The 14,018-nt window shown below is 43.7% G+C and overlaps 1 protein-coding gene across 3 annotated transcripts in view; it reads right to left on the bottom strand.

Annotated features, from left to right (window-relative positions):
* The window catches only part of ACSL5 (acyl-CoA synthetase long chain family member 5), a 46,515-nt gene that overhangs the window by 24,186 nt on the left and 8,311 nt on the right, over positions 1-14,018 (bottom strand). For 2 of the 3 annotated variants that reach the window (XM_032423163.1, XM_032423162.1), the window contains exon 2: positions 784-968. In XM_032423163.1, coding sequence (XP_032279054.1) covers positions 784-939 — 156 coding nt within the window. In that variant the 5' untranslated portion in view covers positions 940-968. Of the gene's footprint in view, positions 1-783; positions 969-2,703; positions 2,789-14,018 lie in introns of those variants that run through there. The other variant, XM_032423164.1, reaches the window with a different exon arrangement.

The following is a 14,018-nucleotide window of genomic DNA, read 5'->3' as shown; positions in this document are numbered from 1 at the left end:
GGTGGTGGAGAGTGGACGTAACTTGGAGTAAGATTCCCGGGTAGAGGAAAGAAGTTCCTGAAAAGATCAGAAGGAGTTAGCCTTCTAAAGGAACAGAAATGCTTTCTTCTCTGCAAAGGATTGAACATGAAAAATGATGAGGAGAATATTCTGGGAGCTTTCCCTCTGCTCGGAGATGTAGGAAGCTGTATGATTTGCTGAAAGTTGGGGAATTGAGGGGAAAATCCCACTTCAACTTCTGCCAGTTTTAAGAATGGATATTAACTCAAAGCCAGAATTTAAATCAAGGAAATAACTTCTTTATCATTCTCAGATATTGGTATCTCAATGAAGACATTCTCCTACCCCCAAAGCACTGGCTCTATCATCTAGATCATAGGTTAGCAAAATTTTTCTGTAAAGGGCTAGGCAGTAAAAACTGGGCTCTGTGGAACACATATGAACTGCTTTTTTTTCTTTTTGTTTTTTTTAAACATATCTTTTTAAAAATGTAAAAACCATTCTTAGCTTGCTAGTTGCTCATTAAAAAGGTGGATTCTGCCCACGGTCTGTAGCTTACCAACCTGATCTAGATTATTGGCTTCCTAAAACCTAGCTGTGGTTTCATTTTTAATACAAAGCGAAGTATGCCGGTAATCAAAGTTTAATTTTGTAGATTTTCTGGTGATTGCTAACCTAAAAGGCTTACTTTCTCACCCTACACCCCACCTCTTCCTGAGTTATCCCAAGGTCTTGAATTACAGTTTGTGCTTGATCAAACGAAAAAGAGGATTGGTAAGTTACCTCAATTCCCACCGACTGGTTGTTTAAATCCACAAGAGGCAAGACTGGCTGAGGTCTATTGACCAGCCACAGGATCACGGCGACTCCAAAGGTCAGGATGCAGATCAGTGCCGGGGTTGGAAGTGGGGAAAACAAGAAGTTAAAGATAAAAAGCATCTTTGTGAATAGCAGCAGGAAGTTCAGGCCTTAAAAAAAAAAGAGGAAAGAAAAAGTTAGAGGAAATGGCTGAAATTTTTACTCAATAGTTGTGTTTACAAAAGGACACACACACACACACACACACACACACACACACACACACACACATAGACTTCTGACCCTCCAAAAAACCAGGGTTAGACCTCTCTAGCAGCAGAATTTCTATTACTGTTTACTTTAGCAATGTTGAAAATAATAGAATGCATTCTCCACTCCTGTGACTTGACTGGCCTCCTACAAGGCAGAAAGGATCAAAGGAAACAAGTTAATCATTTCCTCAACAATTTTATGAAATGAATGCCCTTTTAATTTTTGGCCCACAGGGCCTAAAAGAAGCCCTTCTGGATCCAGCCTAAGCTGGTAGTCAGAGGAGGGCACTCTAGAGACCCTCCCCTGCCCAGGCCAACTGAGGGTCAGGAAGGACTGTTCTGCCTGGATTTGTCTAGTATAAAGCAGAAAAGGGAACATCTGTAGAGGTGACTCAACAGAGTTTAAAAATCAAGCATTCTGCATGAAGGACATTTCCGGCTGACCAGATATGCCTTGCTCATTGCTTTCTTTTTTGAAGCTTTGGGAGAGTCTCAGAGAGCAACAGCATGTCAGCTTGCTATGTCCAATGTCATCTCCTCCAGGGAGCCTAGAGAAACCATTTTTGCTGGAGGCAATGTTAGCCAGGTTTGCAGAAAGGGTGCTGGAGAATGGACTTGACACATGGTAGCAAGTTAACGTTAAAGATTTAGGCCAGGAAGAGATCTCAAGAAACTGAAACCACAAAGGTTTTCCCCAACCCAGCTTTTCTTGTAGTTTCCAGCAAAGTTCGGCTTCAAACTGCTCTAGTAGCAGGAACTAGTGTTTGGGCAGGTCCTAGGAACTTACTCTGGCTGAGGCCATCTCTTCCAATTCTTGCCCAAAACCGTTTTCAGGCTGGGCTTTTTGCATGGATCATGAAATTTAATCCAACCAATGTCATGAAGTAGCATTTTAGAGATGAGAAAAATTGAAGCTCCCAGGGGTAAAGCGACTTGTCCAAGTTCACTCAGCATTTCCCACTGCTGCTTCCCCATTGAAATCTGCAAAACTACCACTCCTCTTTCCTCAGGAGTCTAGCTATAGAGTTCAAGGAGACCGAACCTGTCCGGAGCCTTATAGGCAACAGCAAAGGAAATTCAGAATTTGTACTCTTCAAAGTTTACTGCAGTGCCCTATAGAACAATAGCTCAGAGATGAGGCCAAACTTTCCCACTTCAAATCAAGAGAGCAAAGCATGCCTGATAAGAAGAAGTTTGATCAGGTCAAGATCATAGTTGCCCTGAGAACTTTAGGGGCAACTGCCAGTAGCCGGCATCTGGAACTTTCTCCATGAAGACAAACACTTCCCTCCACCCTAACAAAGGCTATGGGGCCTGGGAATTGTGCATGGGAAAAGAAACAGTCACAAGAATCCTTCCGTCAGTCATCTGAGCATTCCTCTGCTCCCTGACAGGTTATTACCTGAACTTGGAGCAGTCCCTTTCCATTTTATGGAGGAAAGCTGAACTTCCAGAGACTGGGATGACTGTCCCCCACTCCTTGGTTTCTTCCACATTGTGTTTAGGGGAAGAAAAAGAAGACACAACAAAAACAAAAGCGAGGCCCCACAGGTGCTAGGTTACCTAACAATGGGTTCCACTGTGACCACCTGCCAGGATTCTGAGAGCTGGGAATTTTGGAATCCAGCCTTACCTGGATTGGTATGGTGAAGTGGCACTTCCAGGACACAGAATGTGTTCAAGAGCCAGTCATGTAGAACTTTGTTGTTCGCCAGGTGGGGAACAGTGCAGCCCCGGGGTGGAAATTGTGAAATTGAGAGTGGGTAGCGGTGCTCAAGGGAAGAGAAACCTGCTCTGTGCTCACCCATCCTTGCACCATTAGCTCTCCCCCCCCCCCCCGCCTGCTAGTACCTTCTGATCTGGGATTCTCTCCTCTGTCCTACATACCTTCAAATTAAGAGATTCTTACCTCCACTCCCCTTCTCAACTATGGGAACAAATTGTCACACTAAGGACTTTGGCTTTCTTTTTGCAGACAGCAGATTGACATTTTAATAAGAGACTTGGCAAACAGTGTCTTCAAAAGAGGGTCTGAAGGTGAAATTGATGTTTGAGGGGCGGTAAGGGATGCGGGGAGGAGGGAGGTTGAAGAGCCCCTGCAGGTAGCACAAGGGGAGGGGAGGACACAGAGAGAACCCATGACCAGTCTAAAGCACCACCTGCTGTCAACCCCTGGCTGCTTGTGACCACTCCATAATGAGAGCCCCGATCACCAGATGATCAGAGTTTTTTTCTCCCTGGAAAACGTGGAACACTGCATTTTTGTGAAACCCCCATTTTAACTATTGGCTCAAATAGTTAAGTCTGGTATGAGACAAACAAAAAGACATCTGGCTTAATCTGGACCATGGTCTGTCAGTTCTCGAACCCTCCCTTTTAGACATACTGCAGTCAGACTGTCCACAAATGTGATGAATCTGACTACTTTGTTACAAACAAGGAAGATACTTACAAATGTCAGGTCACCAGTTTCAGGAGAATGAAATACCTTGCTTACACTGGCAAGGGATTTTAATTGCAGAAGACACTGAAGAATGTGTCAACTGAAATAGCTTACTCTGTTTGCCTTGGCAAATCAAGCAGCCAGTTCAAATAGGATATGTACAGAATTTCAGGCGGTTCCTCTCTGCTTCCCCACATTTTTTAAAATTGAAGTAAAATTCACAGAAGATAGAATTAACCATTTTAAAATGTACAATTTAGCAGCATTTAGTACATTCATGATGTTGTACAACCATCGCCTCTAGTTAAGTCCAAAACAGTTTCATCCCCAAACGGAAACCAAGTGCCCATTAAGTACTTACTCCCTCCTCCCTGCAGCCCCTGGAAACCACTAACTTTGTTTCTATTTGAATAATTTCTTACAAATTCTTAATATTTCATATAAATGGAATCATGTAATATGTGACTCTCTGTGTCTGACTTTTTTCACTAAACGTATTATTTTCAAGGTTTATCCATGTTATAGCACATGTCAGTGCTTCATTTCTTAGGGCTGAGTAAGTATTCCACTATATAGACAGACATTTTACTGATTCATTCATCGGCTGATGGATATTGGGGTTGTTTTCAGTTTTGGCTATGGTGACCAGTGCTATGAGCATTTGTGTGCAAATTTTGTTTTGAATACTTCTTTTTCAGTTCTTTAAGGTAAATACGTAGGGGTGGAATTACTGGGTCACATGGTTCTTCTTTTGAAGAACCACCAAACTGTCTTCCACAGTGGCTGTACCATTTTACGTTCCAAACAACAACACAGAGGGTTCCGGTTTCTTTACACCCCCCGCCAACACTTGCTGTTTTCTGGGGTTTTGGGATAATGGTCATCCTAATAGGTATGAAATGGCATCTCATTGTGGTTTTGATTCATATTTCCCTAATGACTAATGATGTCGAGCATCCTTTCATATGCTTGTTGATTATTTGTATTTCTTCTGTGAAGAAAGGTCTATTATAGCCCTTTGCTCATGTTTAAATTGGGTGGTTTGTCTTTTTGTTGTTAAGTTGTAAGAGTTCTTTATATATTCTGGATACTAGACCTTTATCAGATACATGATCTGCAAATATTTTCTCCCATTCTATAGTAGTCTTTTTACTCTCTTGATAGCCTTTTTAACACATACATACATTTTTCACTTGATGATGTTAGTGCCAGAGACGATTTGCAACCATACATCATGTCACTCTCTCACGGTTCAGTTGGGAGAAGCTGAGGGCCCAAGAGATGGTAAAACTTCTAGGCTCCACCACTACTGGATTGGGAAGCTCTGGTTAGCATTCTAACCTTTAGAATCTATCAACACTTCCGGATGCACTCAAGTAACTGAGAAGAAAAGCCACCGTCTCTTTTGTCATGTGTCCTGTGTCACTCAGATTACAGTTCTGTTTCAGGCATTTCACGGAACCTCCTGCAAGCAGCTGATGTGGTAAGCCTTTGCGCCTCCCTCTACATCACTATTTGGGGAAGAATGGGATGGGGGAAAGTGTAATGGTGGTAAAGCTGTGTCACACTGTACACAGGAGCTCCTGTTCTGGGTCATCTACAGATGGTTGAGCAAGCCACACTGCACATTAGGATGGCCCCAGGTGGAAAGTGTTCTCTGCTTTTTAATATGGTGACAGTGACATGCCACAGCCCCATACACCAGGATGTCCCTTTGTCCCCAGTCCTTCCCCTGGATTCCCTCCAGGGCCTTCCCTCCTCTGCAGTATGCAGTCACTCATCTCCTGGCTCCTAACACATTTAATTCCCAAGCTAGCTGAAGGATACCTTCTGCCTGAAGCCCTGCTTGCCAGCTCCCAGGACCAGCCTTGGTGTCTAGGTTTGGATCACCCCATATTCAGCTCTGGGTTCTGCTCCTCTGAGGATTCGGGCCACCATTTCTTCCTTAAGTCTGATTTTCTCTGAATGAAGTCCTTAAATGGACCCTTCCACTACTCTAGTTTTTGGTCAACTGTGTTTATTTGCTCTGAGGCTTTCAGGCTATCCCTTTAGCCTACAAATAATGTTTGTTTTGTAATCCCTTTCCTTTGAAAGGTTTTATTTTTCCTACATGTATTCAGCTCTCCAACCATAAGTCAATTCCCTTAGAGCCTCTGTATTTGCTCTTCACTTTGCCTGAAACACTATTCCCCAGATCTGAAATGGTTGTGTAGTACTTACACAATGGTTGTGTATTACAGGTTGGGCCTCAACTCAAATGTCACTTCCTCAGAGACTCTCTCTGATCACCCTATTTAATATTGCCCTTTCCACTCCAATCACTATCACAGAACCTTGTTCTCTCTTCTCCGGGATACTGTTCACCATCTGAAATAGACCTGCTCCCTTATCATCTGTTGCCCCTACTGAACTGATGTTCTAATTAGAACAAAGATTTTGTTTTGTTCATCCGTGCCTCCAGTACCTACACCATGCCTGGCACACAGTTAGCTTTCAGTCAGTGGTTGTTGAAAAAAAATGACCAGTTTTCTGGTTCAGAATTATCTGTTTTAAATACTCTGTTAACCCACTCTCCCTTAGTAAACTCCCCACTCCCAAGCTCCCAAATCTTAGATCATCAAAAGTCACTCTGGCCAATCTTGAGATGGGTACTCCCAAATCAATATTTAGCACAGTACTGGGTTAGGGATGAAAGAAGGTGAAAAGGGTGTATTTCTAACACGTATCAAGGACTACTCAGGATGAGTACACGCCTCTGAGCTTGAAAGAAAATACAGGATGAATCTTATCAAATTAAGTCATCTACAGTAGCGAGCAGGAAATCTAGCCTAGAAATAAATAATTGTGGTTACCCTAGGTTTCTGGAATTCAAAGAACAATAAGGCAAATTATCTTTGCTTTTAGGCCTGAAGAACTCATTATTTTCTGTGCAAAAATGAGATATAAATTTCAATTATGAACTTTTGGAAAAAAAAATCTACTTTCTAGACAGTGGTATACTAATTTGGATTTAATTGGTTTCTCTGTTCCCTTGCATGTATGGACTCATTCTGTGGTGATAGAGAGCTCAATAAAAGAGAGACCAGAGTCCCCAGGTTCTAATACCCAGTTAGTTAACCCATTCTTCTGTACTGAATGACTTACTTTCTCCTAGAGACTAGGTCCCAAGGCTTCACAACTCATAATGACTCCAAAGGGGCCTGTGTGTGATTTAGAAGGCTGCATATGAAAGTTTTGCCTTCTTGCTTGGGTTTTAAGTCACCAACCCAGCCCCCCTAAATTCCTGCCACTCTCAACTTAGGAAGCATCCATCTCTGTTCTTAACCACATAATCAATATTTCTAGACAAATTCCAAAGTAATGGCAAGAGGTCAAAAGAACATTACAAATCGACAGCTTTATGAAAATAACCTTTTCCTTAACATGCAACGAACATGAACCACTTATGCATTCTATTGCAAGACCCTTCACCCAATTTCCTCAGACCCTGGGGCTAAGGGCTTTTTACCTTTTCTTTTCTTACACCAGTTTACTCTTCTGCATCAAATGCAGTTTTCTTCTATTAAGAAGTAAAAGATAACATAATTTGAAATGATGATCCATTTCACAAAACTTAAACAGAGAAAACCCTGATATGGAAAAGTATTGACTCCCAAAGAGGGCAAGTCTCAACTCCTCGTGCCATTTAAAATGATGCAAAGATCAAAAGGGCCAGCATTCAGGTATATCTGAGATAAAATGTGTTGTCATATTTCTCAATTTTAAAAAAACAGCTGAGAGGGGAACCTAAAAACCCTCTAAGGAAAGAAGAGGCAATTAGAAGCCATGAAATAATTCAGGAAGGTGGCCAGTTACCATATCAGTAGCCAGAAAGTCAATAGCTTTCCTTGATTTCATGCAAATAACTAATTCAAAAATAATGGGGAAAATATAATTCATGATCGCATATTAATAAATGTGTAAAGGCTCAGTTCAAAAAGTTTAGATCTGAGGGACATCAAAGGTTTAAAAATTGCAAATACATACTCAAAATAGTCAAGGGGATCAAATGTATCTATATATTTAATGTAACTCTAATAAAGACCAATGGGAATTATTCGGGAATTAAAAAGTTAATTCTAAAGTTCACCCAGAAAAATAAAGCTAATTAAAAAGAGTCAGAAAATTTTTGAAAAAATCACAGGAATTGGGGGTGGGGGGAACAGAGTTAAACAATACCAAATTTGCTTCTGTAGGGCTAGAGAAGTTTTCCATTGGTGGTGAATAGAGAAAACTATGTAACAAAATAATCCCAAAACTCCCAGTGGATATATTATCATATACCAAATTGCATTTCAAATAAAGATAGATTTTTTTTCACTTAAGTAAAAGTGTCAAGACAACTGGCTAGGCATTCAGAGAGAAGACATAAAGCCGATTACTGCCTTATTCCTACAACAAAAATAAGTTCGAGATGGATCAAAGACTTAAATATAAAACAATGACAACCCTAAGAGTATTTGGGGATAAAAAGTATGGGAGAAAAAATTTTTTTTATAATCCTAGCATGAGGAAGACTCAAGACAGACACAAAACCTAAGAGCGATAAATGAAAACATTGGCAAGCTTGAGCCGTAAAATTTTTAAAAATATCTGCCTTGCAGGAAAGATACCAGGGACAAAGATAAACTGGGACAAATTTCAAATACTTTGCCTGTCTAAAGAGCTCATTTCCTCAATAGGGAATGCTTCGAAGTCAATGAAAAACAAAACACAACACAATAAAACAAAAAGCAAAGGTCATGACCAGAACGTTCACAGCAAAACAGATTATGGTTGGAGAAAGACACTCATCTTTGCTTATAGTTTTAAAAATTGCAAATTTAAAGGAAATGTCTTTTCCCCACCCATAAGATTAGCAATGATGAAATAGTGTAAAATGCACTCTTAATCAGGGAAACGTAAATTTGGTGCAGCCTCCTTAGAGATGCGCCTGTTGCCCTTCTACCACAATTTAAAACGTGTGCCTTTTGGCCTAATGACCCTACGAGTAACTTACGCTGTAGAAAAACATCAGTTCACTGAAATATATCACAAATGTCTGTGTAAGGTACTGGTTTGGGATGTGAGCTCTGAGTCAGATTACTTGGGCTCATACCCTGCGTGATCATCTTCTTTGTGACCTGGGTTAGATAACCTCTCTGTGGTTTCTCGTCTGTAAAATAGCAATGATAATATCTTCCCCAGGATTAAAGGAGTTAACATACTTGTAAAGTACTTACAACAGTGCATTCATTATTATGTTCATCATCATTACATCTATAGGATTGTTTATAATGCCAGAAACCAGGAAAGCCTCCCTTGGTAGCCTAGCCATATAAATTATAGCAGGTCTACACAGTGGTACTCTTGGCAGGTATTAAAAAGAATAAAGCAGATTTGTGTGTGCTGATGTGGAAAGAGCTCTGTGATAAGTTGCCAAGTAGAAAGAAAAAAAACCACTTGGACAAATGTGTATGTTTTTGTGTTTCTGAAAGTATATTCCTTGTAAGAAAAGACAGATGGAAGAGGAGAAATCATTAATGCATTTTCCAGCAAGTTTCGAGTACTCAGTCATTCAGCCAAAGATATTTAAGGGCTTGACTGTATATTGACATCGTTCTGGGTGCTGGGAATCTAGCAGTGAAAACCCTCCCCTTGTGGGTTTGTATTTTATTGGCGAGTTTGATAACAAGTCTGAACAATAGCGAGATTATATAGTATATGGAATTTAAAAAATAGAATTGAGAAAGAGGATTGTGGACGGCAGGGGGTAAGTTTTCAAGTAGGTCTCATTGAGAAGATAACTTGGGAGTATGTACTGTTTAATCTGAAATATGCATGCTTTAAAAAAAATGAACATAAAACCAACAACTCCAAGTCACCTCACCTCTGACCGAGGCAGCTGACTTAGAAAGTTCCACCACCCTGGCTGGCGGCATTTCACGTGAATGCGCCCAAGAACACAGCCTCAGCCCCGTTTCTGCAAGTGCAGCCTGCCCACCACCAAAGCCACACTCAACGCGTGTAGCCCTTTCGAGCGCTCACATTGTGTGCAATCCTCTCAGCCACAGAACAAGCTGGTTTGGACAGCAGCTCTGGTGGTAGAAATGTTTTTCATTCATTTCTTTAGCAGATAAAGAGCTAGAGCAAAGGTGAAGGTTGAGTCACCAGAGCAAACGGGCCCCCGAAGGGCATCTTTCAACACTTACTGCAAGGAGCTGAGAAGAGATCCTGATCTATGAGTCTGCAGTTGACTTTCCAACCAGTCACTGGCACCCAGGTGCTCAGGTCACTGCCCGCAGTAGCTTTCTCCAGCAAGCAGTGCCAGATCACTGGGCACAGGCAGCTCTGTCCATCTGGGGCCTGGCACGCAAGATGCTCTGAGGCACACACACCAGGGGATGCCCCAGGAAGATGAGAAAGGGCCTCCTTATCTCCACGGGGTCGTGCAGGACACAGCAGGGAGATGGCATTACCAAAGGAGATCCCTAGTAAAACCCAGAGGGTGACTGAGCTGTCATTTCCACACCATGGAAAGATTCCATGAGTGTTTAAATAACAGGAAAGGGATATCAAGATCACACATCTTGCTCTTCCCAGCCCAACTGCTAGGCCATACCCAACAACTCCAATTTGTAAGGCAGGTGGCAGGGAGAGGGGGGAGGGCTAGGCTTGAAACAGGATCCCTGGCCCACAGGCAAGCACACCACAAATCATGAGGTCTTCGGCGCATATCCATCCGTAAGATCTTTGCTGCTGAATCACACGGGAAAGCTCCAGGAACCAGAGCTCAAGAAGGTTGTACGAACCAGAGCAGGATCAGTTCTATCCTTGGGTTTGGGAAGCTTCCTATGACTCAGTGGACACCTTGGCCGTGAGGGCTCCCAGGCAGAGGTTGCCTTAGCCTTTAGATTCTATTGCATCCAGCATGGTGCCTGAGGTACAGTGGGAATCCACTAGGTGCCAGTGAGTCACTTTCCCTGTTTGCTCACCAGTGGCACAATTTCAGAGAAGGGAACCAGGGAGAGGCATCTGTTGAAGGAAACAGGTTGCAGAATTCAGTCTCACAGTGACATGATGTGCTCCTACACACAGAGTGGGCAGAGGTGGCTGAACCCTCCTCAGAAATGCCACAGCCAGGGGCTTCATGCTCTGGCATGGGCAACGGTAAGTAGCTCGACCTGAATGAGCTCAAGGGTCACTGATTCTGCAAGCATTTGAATATACTCTGTACCAGGTGGTGTGTTCAGAATGGGGAGAGTACACTTAGACTTCATAGTCTAGTAAGCGCTAAAACCAATTCCCCAGGCAGTAAACAAATGTACCATGGCATATACCCCAGACTTGGGAGCAACTGGTGGACTGGAGAAGTGTGTGTGGCAAGAGATGTATTTACTCTCTGTACTTTAAATTTATTTATAAATTTACATATTTTAATAAGGCAAACAAAGGTCTTAGACCAACTGTGTGCCCAGCACTCTGCCATGTACAGACGGACAAACACTTAGAAGATACACCTCTTGCCCTCTGGGGACTTATGGTTCTATCGAATACTGAAAACACTTACAGAAGGATTCAGCATGTGGGGTGAGCTAATAAATCTGAAGAAGAGAGAGCCTAGTGTAGACTGGAGTAGATGAAGGGGGCTGTATGGAGGACTAGACTCTCAGGGATGTGTGGGTTTTGATCCCCTGGCCTTATTGCCAACAGTCTCATTTCCAAGGTCAATCAAGGAGGATAACCCCACCAATTAAGCCAATGGCCAATAAGTCCCCAACTCTGATTCTAACCAGGGTTGTTGTCACCACACCATCTTTCTCAACTTTTGCCTGCATCTCTCCAACCAATTTTTTTTTATGGAGAGACAAGAACCACATTAGGTTGGATAAACTTAAGTGGAAGGTGGGGGAAAGGGGAACACCAGATGTTGGGGGAGAGGTAGAGTATGGCTCAAGGCACTAACGTGGGACAAGCATCATATTTGGGAAAGGGAAACAGTGAAGGGGTGTTTCTGATGGAAGCAGAGAATCCATCTGTGGTTGGAAGGGTGTGGGGGAGAAAAAGCCTCCAAGAAGGCTAAAGGAGACAATATCTGGGGCCTGGTGGAGACACCATACGATGGAAGGCATTTAGTTCACAAACACGAGAGAGCCTTGGGGTGCCAGGCCTTGCCCAGGTGAGCTGAGTGATATTTAACAAAAAAGCCCTCATTAAATCAAATACTGAAAACCTCTTAACTCAGTCCATGAAGATAGCATAGGACAGTTGAGCCACCCGATAGGCTGGTGGCAGGTAGTAACAAACCCCACTGGATCTCAGATCGACACAGTGATCTGATCTACCTTGCTCTACCTTGATCTACCTTGATCTACCTTGATCTACCTTGATCTACCATGGTGCTTCCAGCAAACCACAGCCCTGCAGCCCTACCCCAAGGAAAACCTTGCCTCAGGAAGCACCCCAAAGGCTTCCTGAGCTTGTTGCTGACCAAGTGGATGACGAGACAAGTGGGGTCAGGAGACTCAGTATCAGAAGTCCACTGGACTTGATAAAGAGCCTATAAAAAGATAGTCTGGACAAAGTGCTAGGCCCCCATCACCCATGCAGGATAAAAGCAGTGATGTAAAATGTTGTGAAAGAGGCCTTCCTGCCCGGGTTCCTGCAGAGTCAGCCCTCCTACTACGTGGTCTGCCAGTGGTCAGGAGTCACTAGAATCAAAGTGCAAACAATAAGCTTTATTGCCAACAGTCTCATTTCCAGCAACAAACTTTCAAGGCCATTGCCTGTTCGGGTACCAGAGCGATGGTCCACCACTCGTGTGGCCCCGGGGATAGTTATATAATGTCACTGAGTGCCTGTTTCCCTCAACTGCACACAAGAAGGGGTAGGTAACAGCCCCTACTTAAAGGGAATGCTGCACACTGTTCCCTCGAGTACCCTACTGGGTACACGGGAAGTCCTCAGGAAGACTGGCACCCTTTCCCACTTCCACTCCCCCCAGTGTCTGACTCCTTGTCAAGTATCAGATGTTCTACCCTGAGGCTTCCTGAAAGAGAAGAGATGATAATGACCTTCATTCTATAACTGCCTTCCAACTTAAAGCAAAGTCTTAACAACTTCTCATTTCTATTTAAACAGAGGGTTTCTCATTGGAGAGGGCATCGTGCACCTCTGATTTCTGACCCAGCCATCTCCTCCAACCCTACCCCACCCCTGTATCCTGTCCTGCAAGGGACTCACAACCTCACACCTCATGGGGCAGACTGACCCACGGAGACCCAGAGATCTGCTCCCAACCAGCTCCCCCAAAGAGGGAAGATACCATGACATGGCCATAGTCATACTGGGCTGCTTGACCTTCCAAACTCCAAAACTCACGTATGTATTCAGACAACATGGACTAAGAGCCTAGGACATGTCAGGCCCTGGGTTTCCAGGGGAAGAGCGAGGAGACAGTCCTTTTTTGACTCAGATGGATGGTTGCTGAGGGGAGAGAAAGCCCTGGGTGCATTTACAGCAGACTGTGACAAGAACAATGATGGCTGACTCAGGGCTGCCGGGGACAGGTCACCTTGGCAGGGTGCTGCTGTGCCTGAGAATCACCTCAGGCTGCACCCCCAATGAGGGTCGATGCATCTGCGGGCCAACAATAGGAGACCGGCAGGAACAGAACCCTCATTCCTGGTATCTAAACAGCTGCCAATGGGGCGCCTGGGTGGCTCAGTCATTAAGCGTCTGCCTTCGGCTCAGGTCATGATCCCGGGGTCCTGGGATCGAGCCCCGCATCGGGCTCCCTGCTCGGCGGGAAGCCTGCTTCTCCCTCTCCCACTCCCCCTGCTTGTGTTCCCTCTCTCGCTGTGTCTCTCTCTCTGTCAAATAAATAAATAAAATCTTAAAAAATAAATAAACAGCTGCCAAATCCTGGTTGGGGATGTCATTTCTCCAACTTCAGGTGGGAGGTGGGAGGTGACTTCCCCAACTTCACGTAACACCCATCATTTAAAGTGAACAACTCGGTGGCATTTAGTACATTCACAATGTTGTGCAATCACCACTTCTATCTAGTCCCAAAACACTTTTATCACCCCTGAAGGAAACCTTGTGCCCATTAAGCAGTCACTCCACATTCCTCTCCCAACCCCTGGCACACCACCAATCAATCTGCTTGCTGCTTTCTCTACAGATTTGAAGTGGGAGGATTTTCAAAAGAGAGGTTTCTCCCAGTTTCTAGTTCTTTGGTCAAGGCACTAAACTAGGCTCATCCGGATTTTTTTCTTTTCTTTTTTTTTAAGATTTATTTATTTGTGAGAGGAAGAGAGCATAAGTGGGGGGAGGGGCAGAGAGAGAAGCAGACTCCCCACTGAGCGTGGAGCCTGATACGGGGCTCCATTCCACAACCCTGAGATCATGACCTGAGCTAAAACCAAGAGCAGGGCCCTCGACCGACTGAGCCACCCAGGTGCCCCTAGACTCATCCGGAATTG

Source organism: Phoca vitulina, unplaced genomic scaffold, assembly GCF_004348235.1.
Source record: "Phoca vitulina isolate PV1807 unplaced genomic scaffold, GSC_HSeal_1.0 scaffold28, whole genome shotgun sequence".
NCBI lineage: Eukaryota > Metazoa > Chordata > Mammalia > Carnivora > Phocidae > Phoca > Phoca vitulina.
The sequence above is the reverse complement of the archived record's forward strand: the minus strand, read 5'-3'. Positions and strand labels throughout refer to the sequence as shown.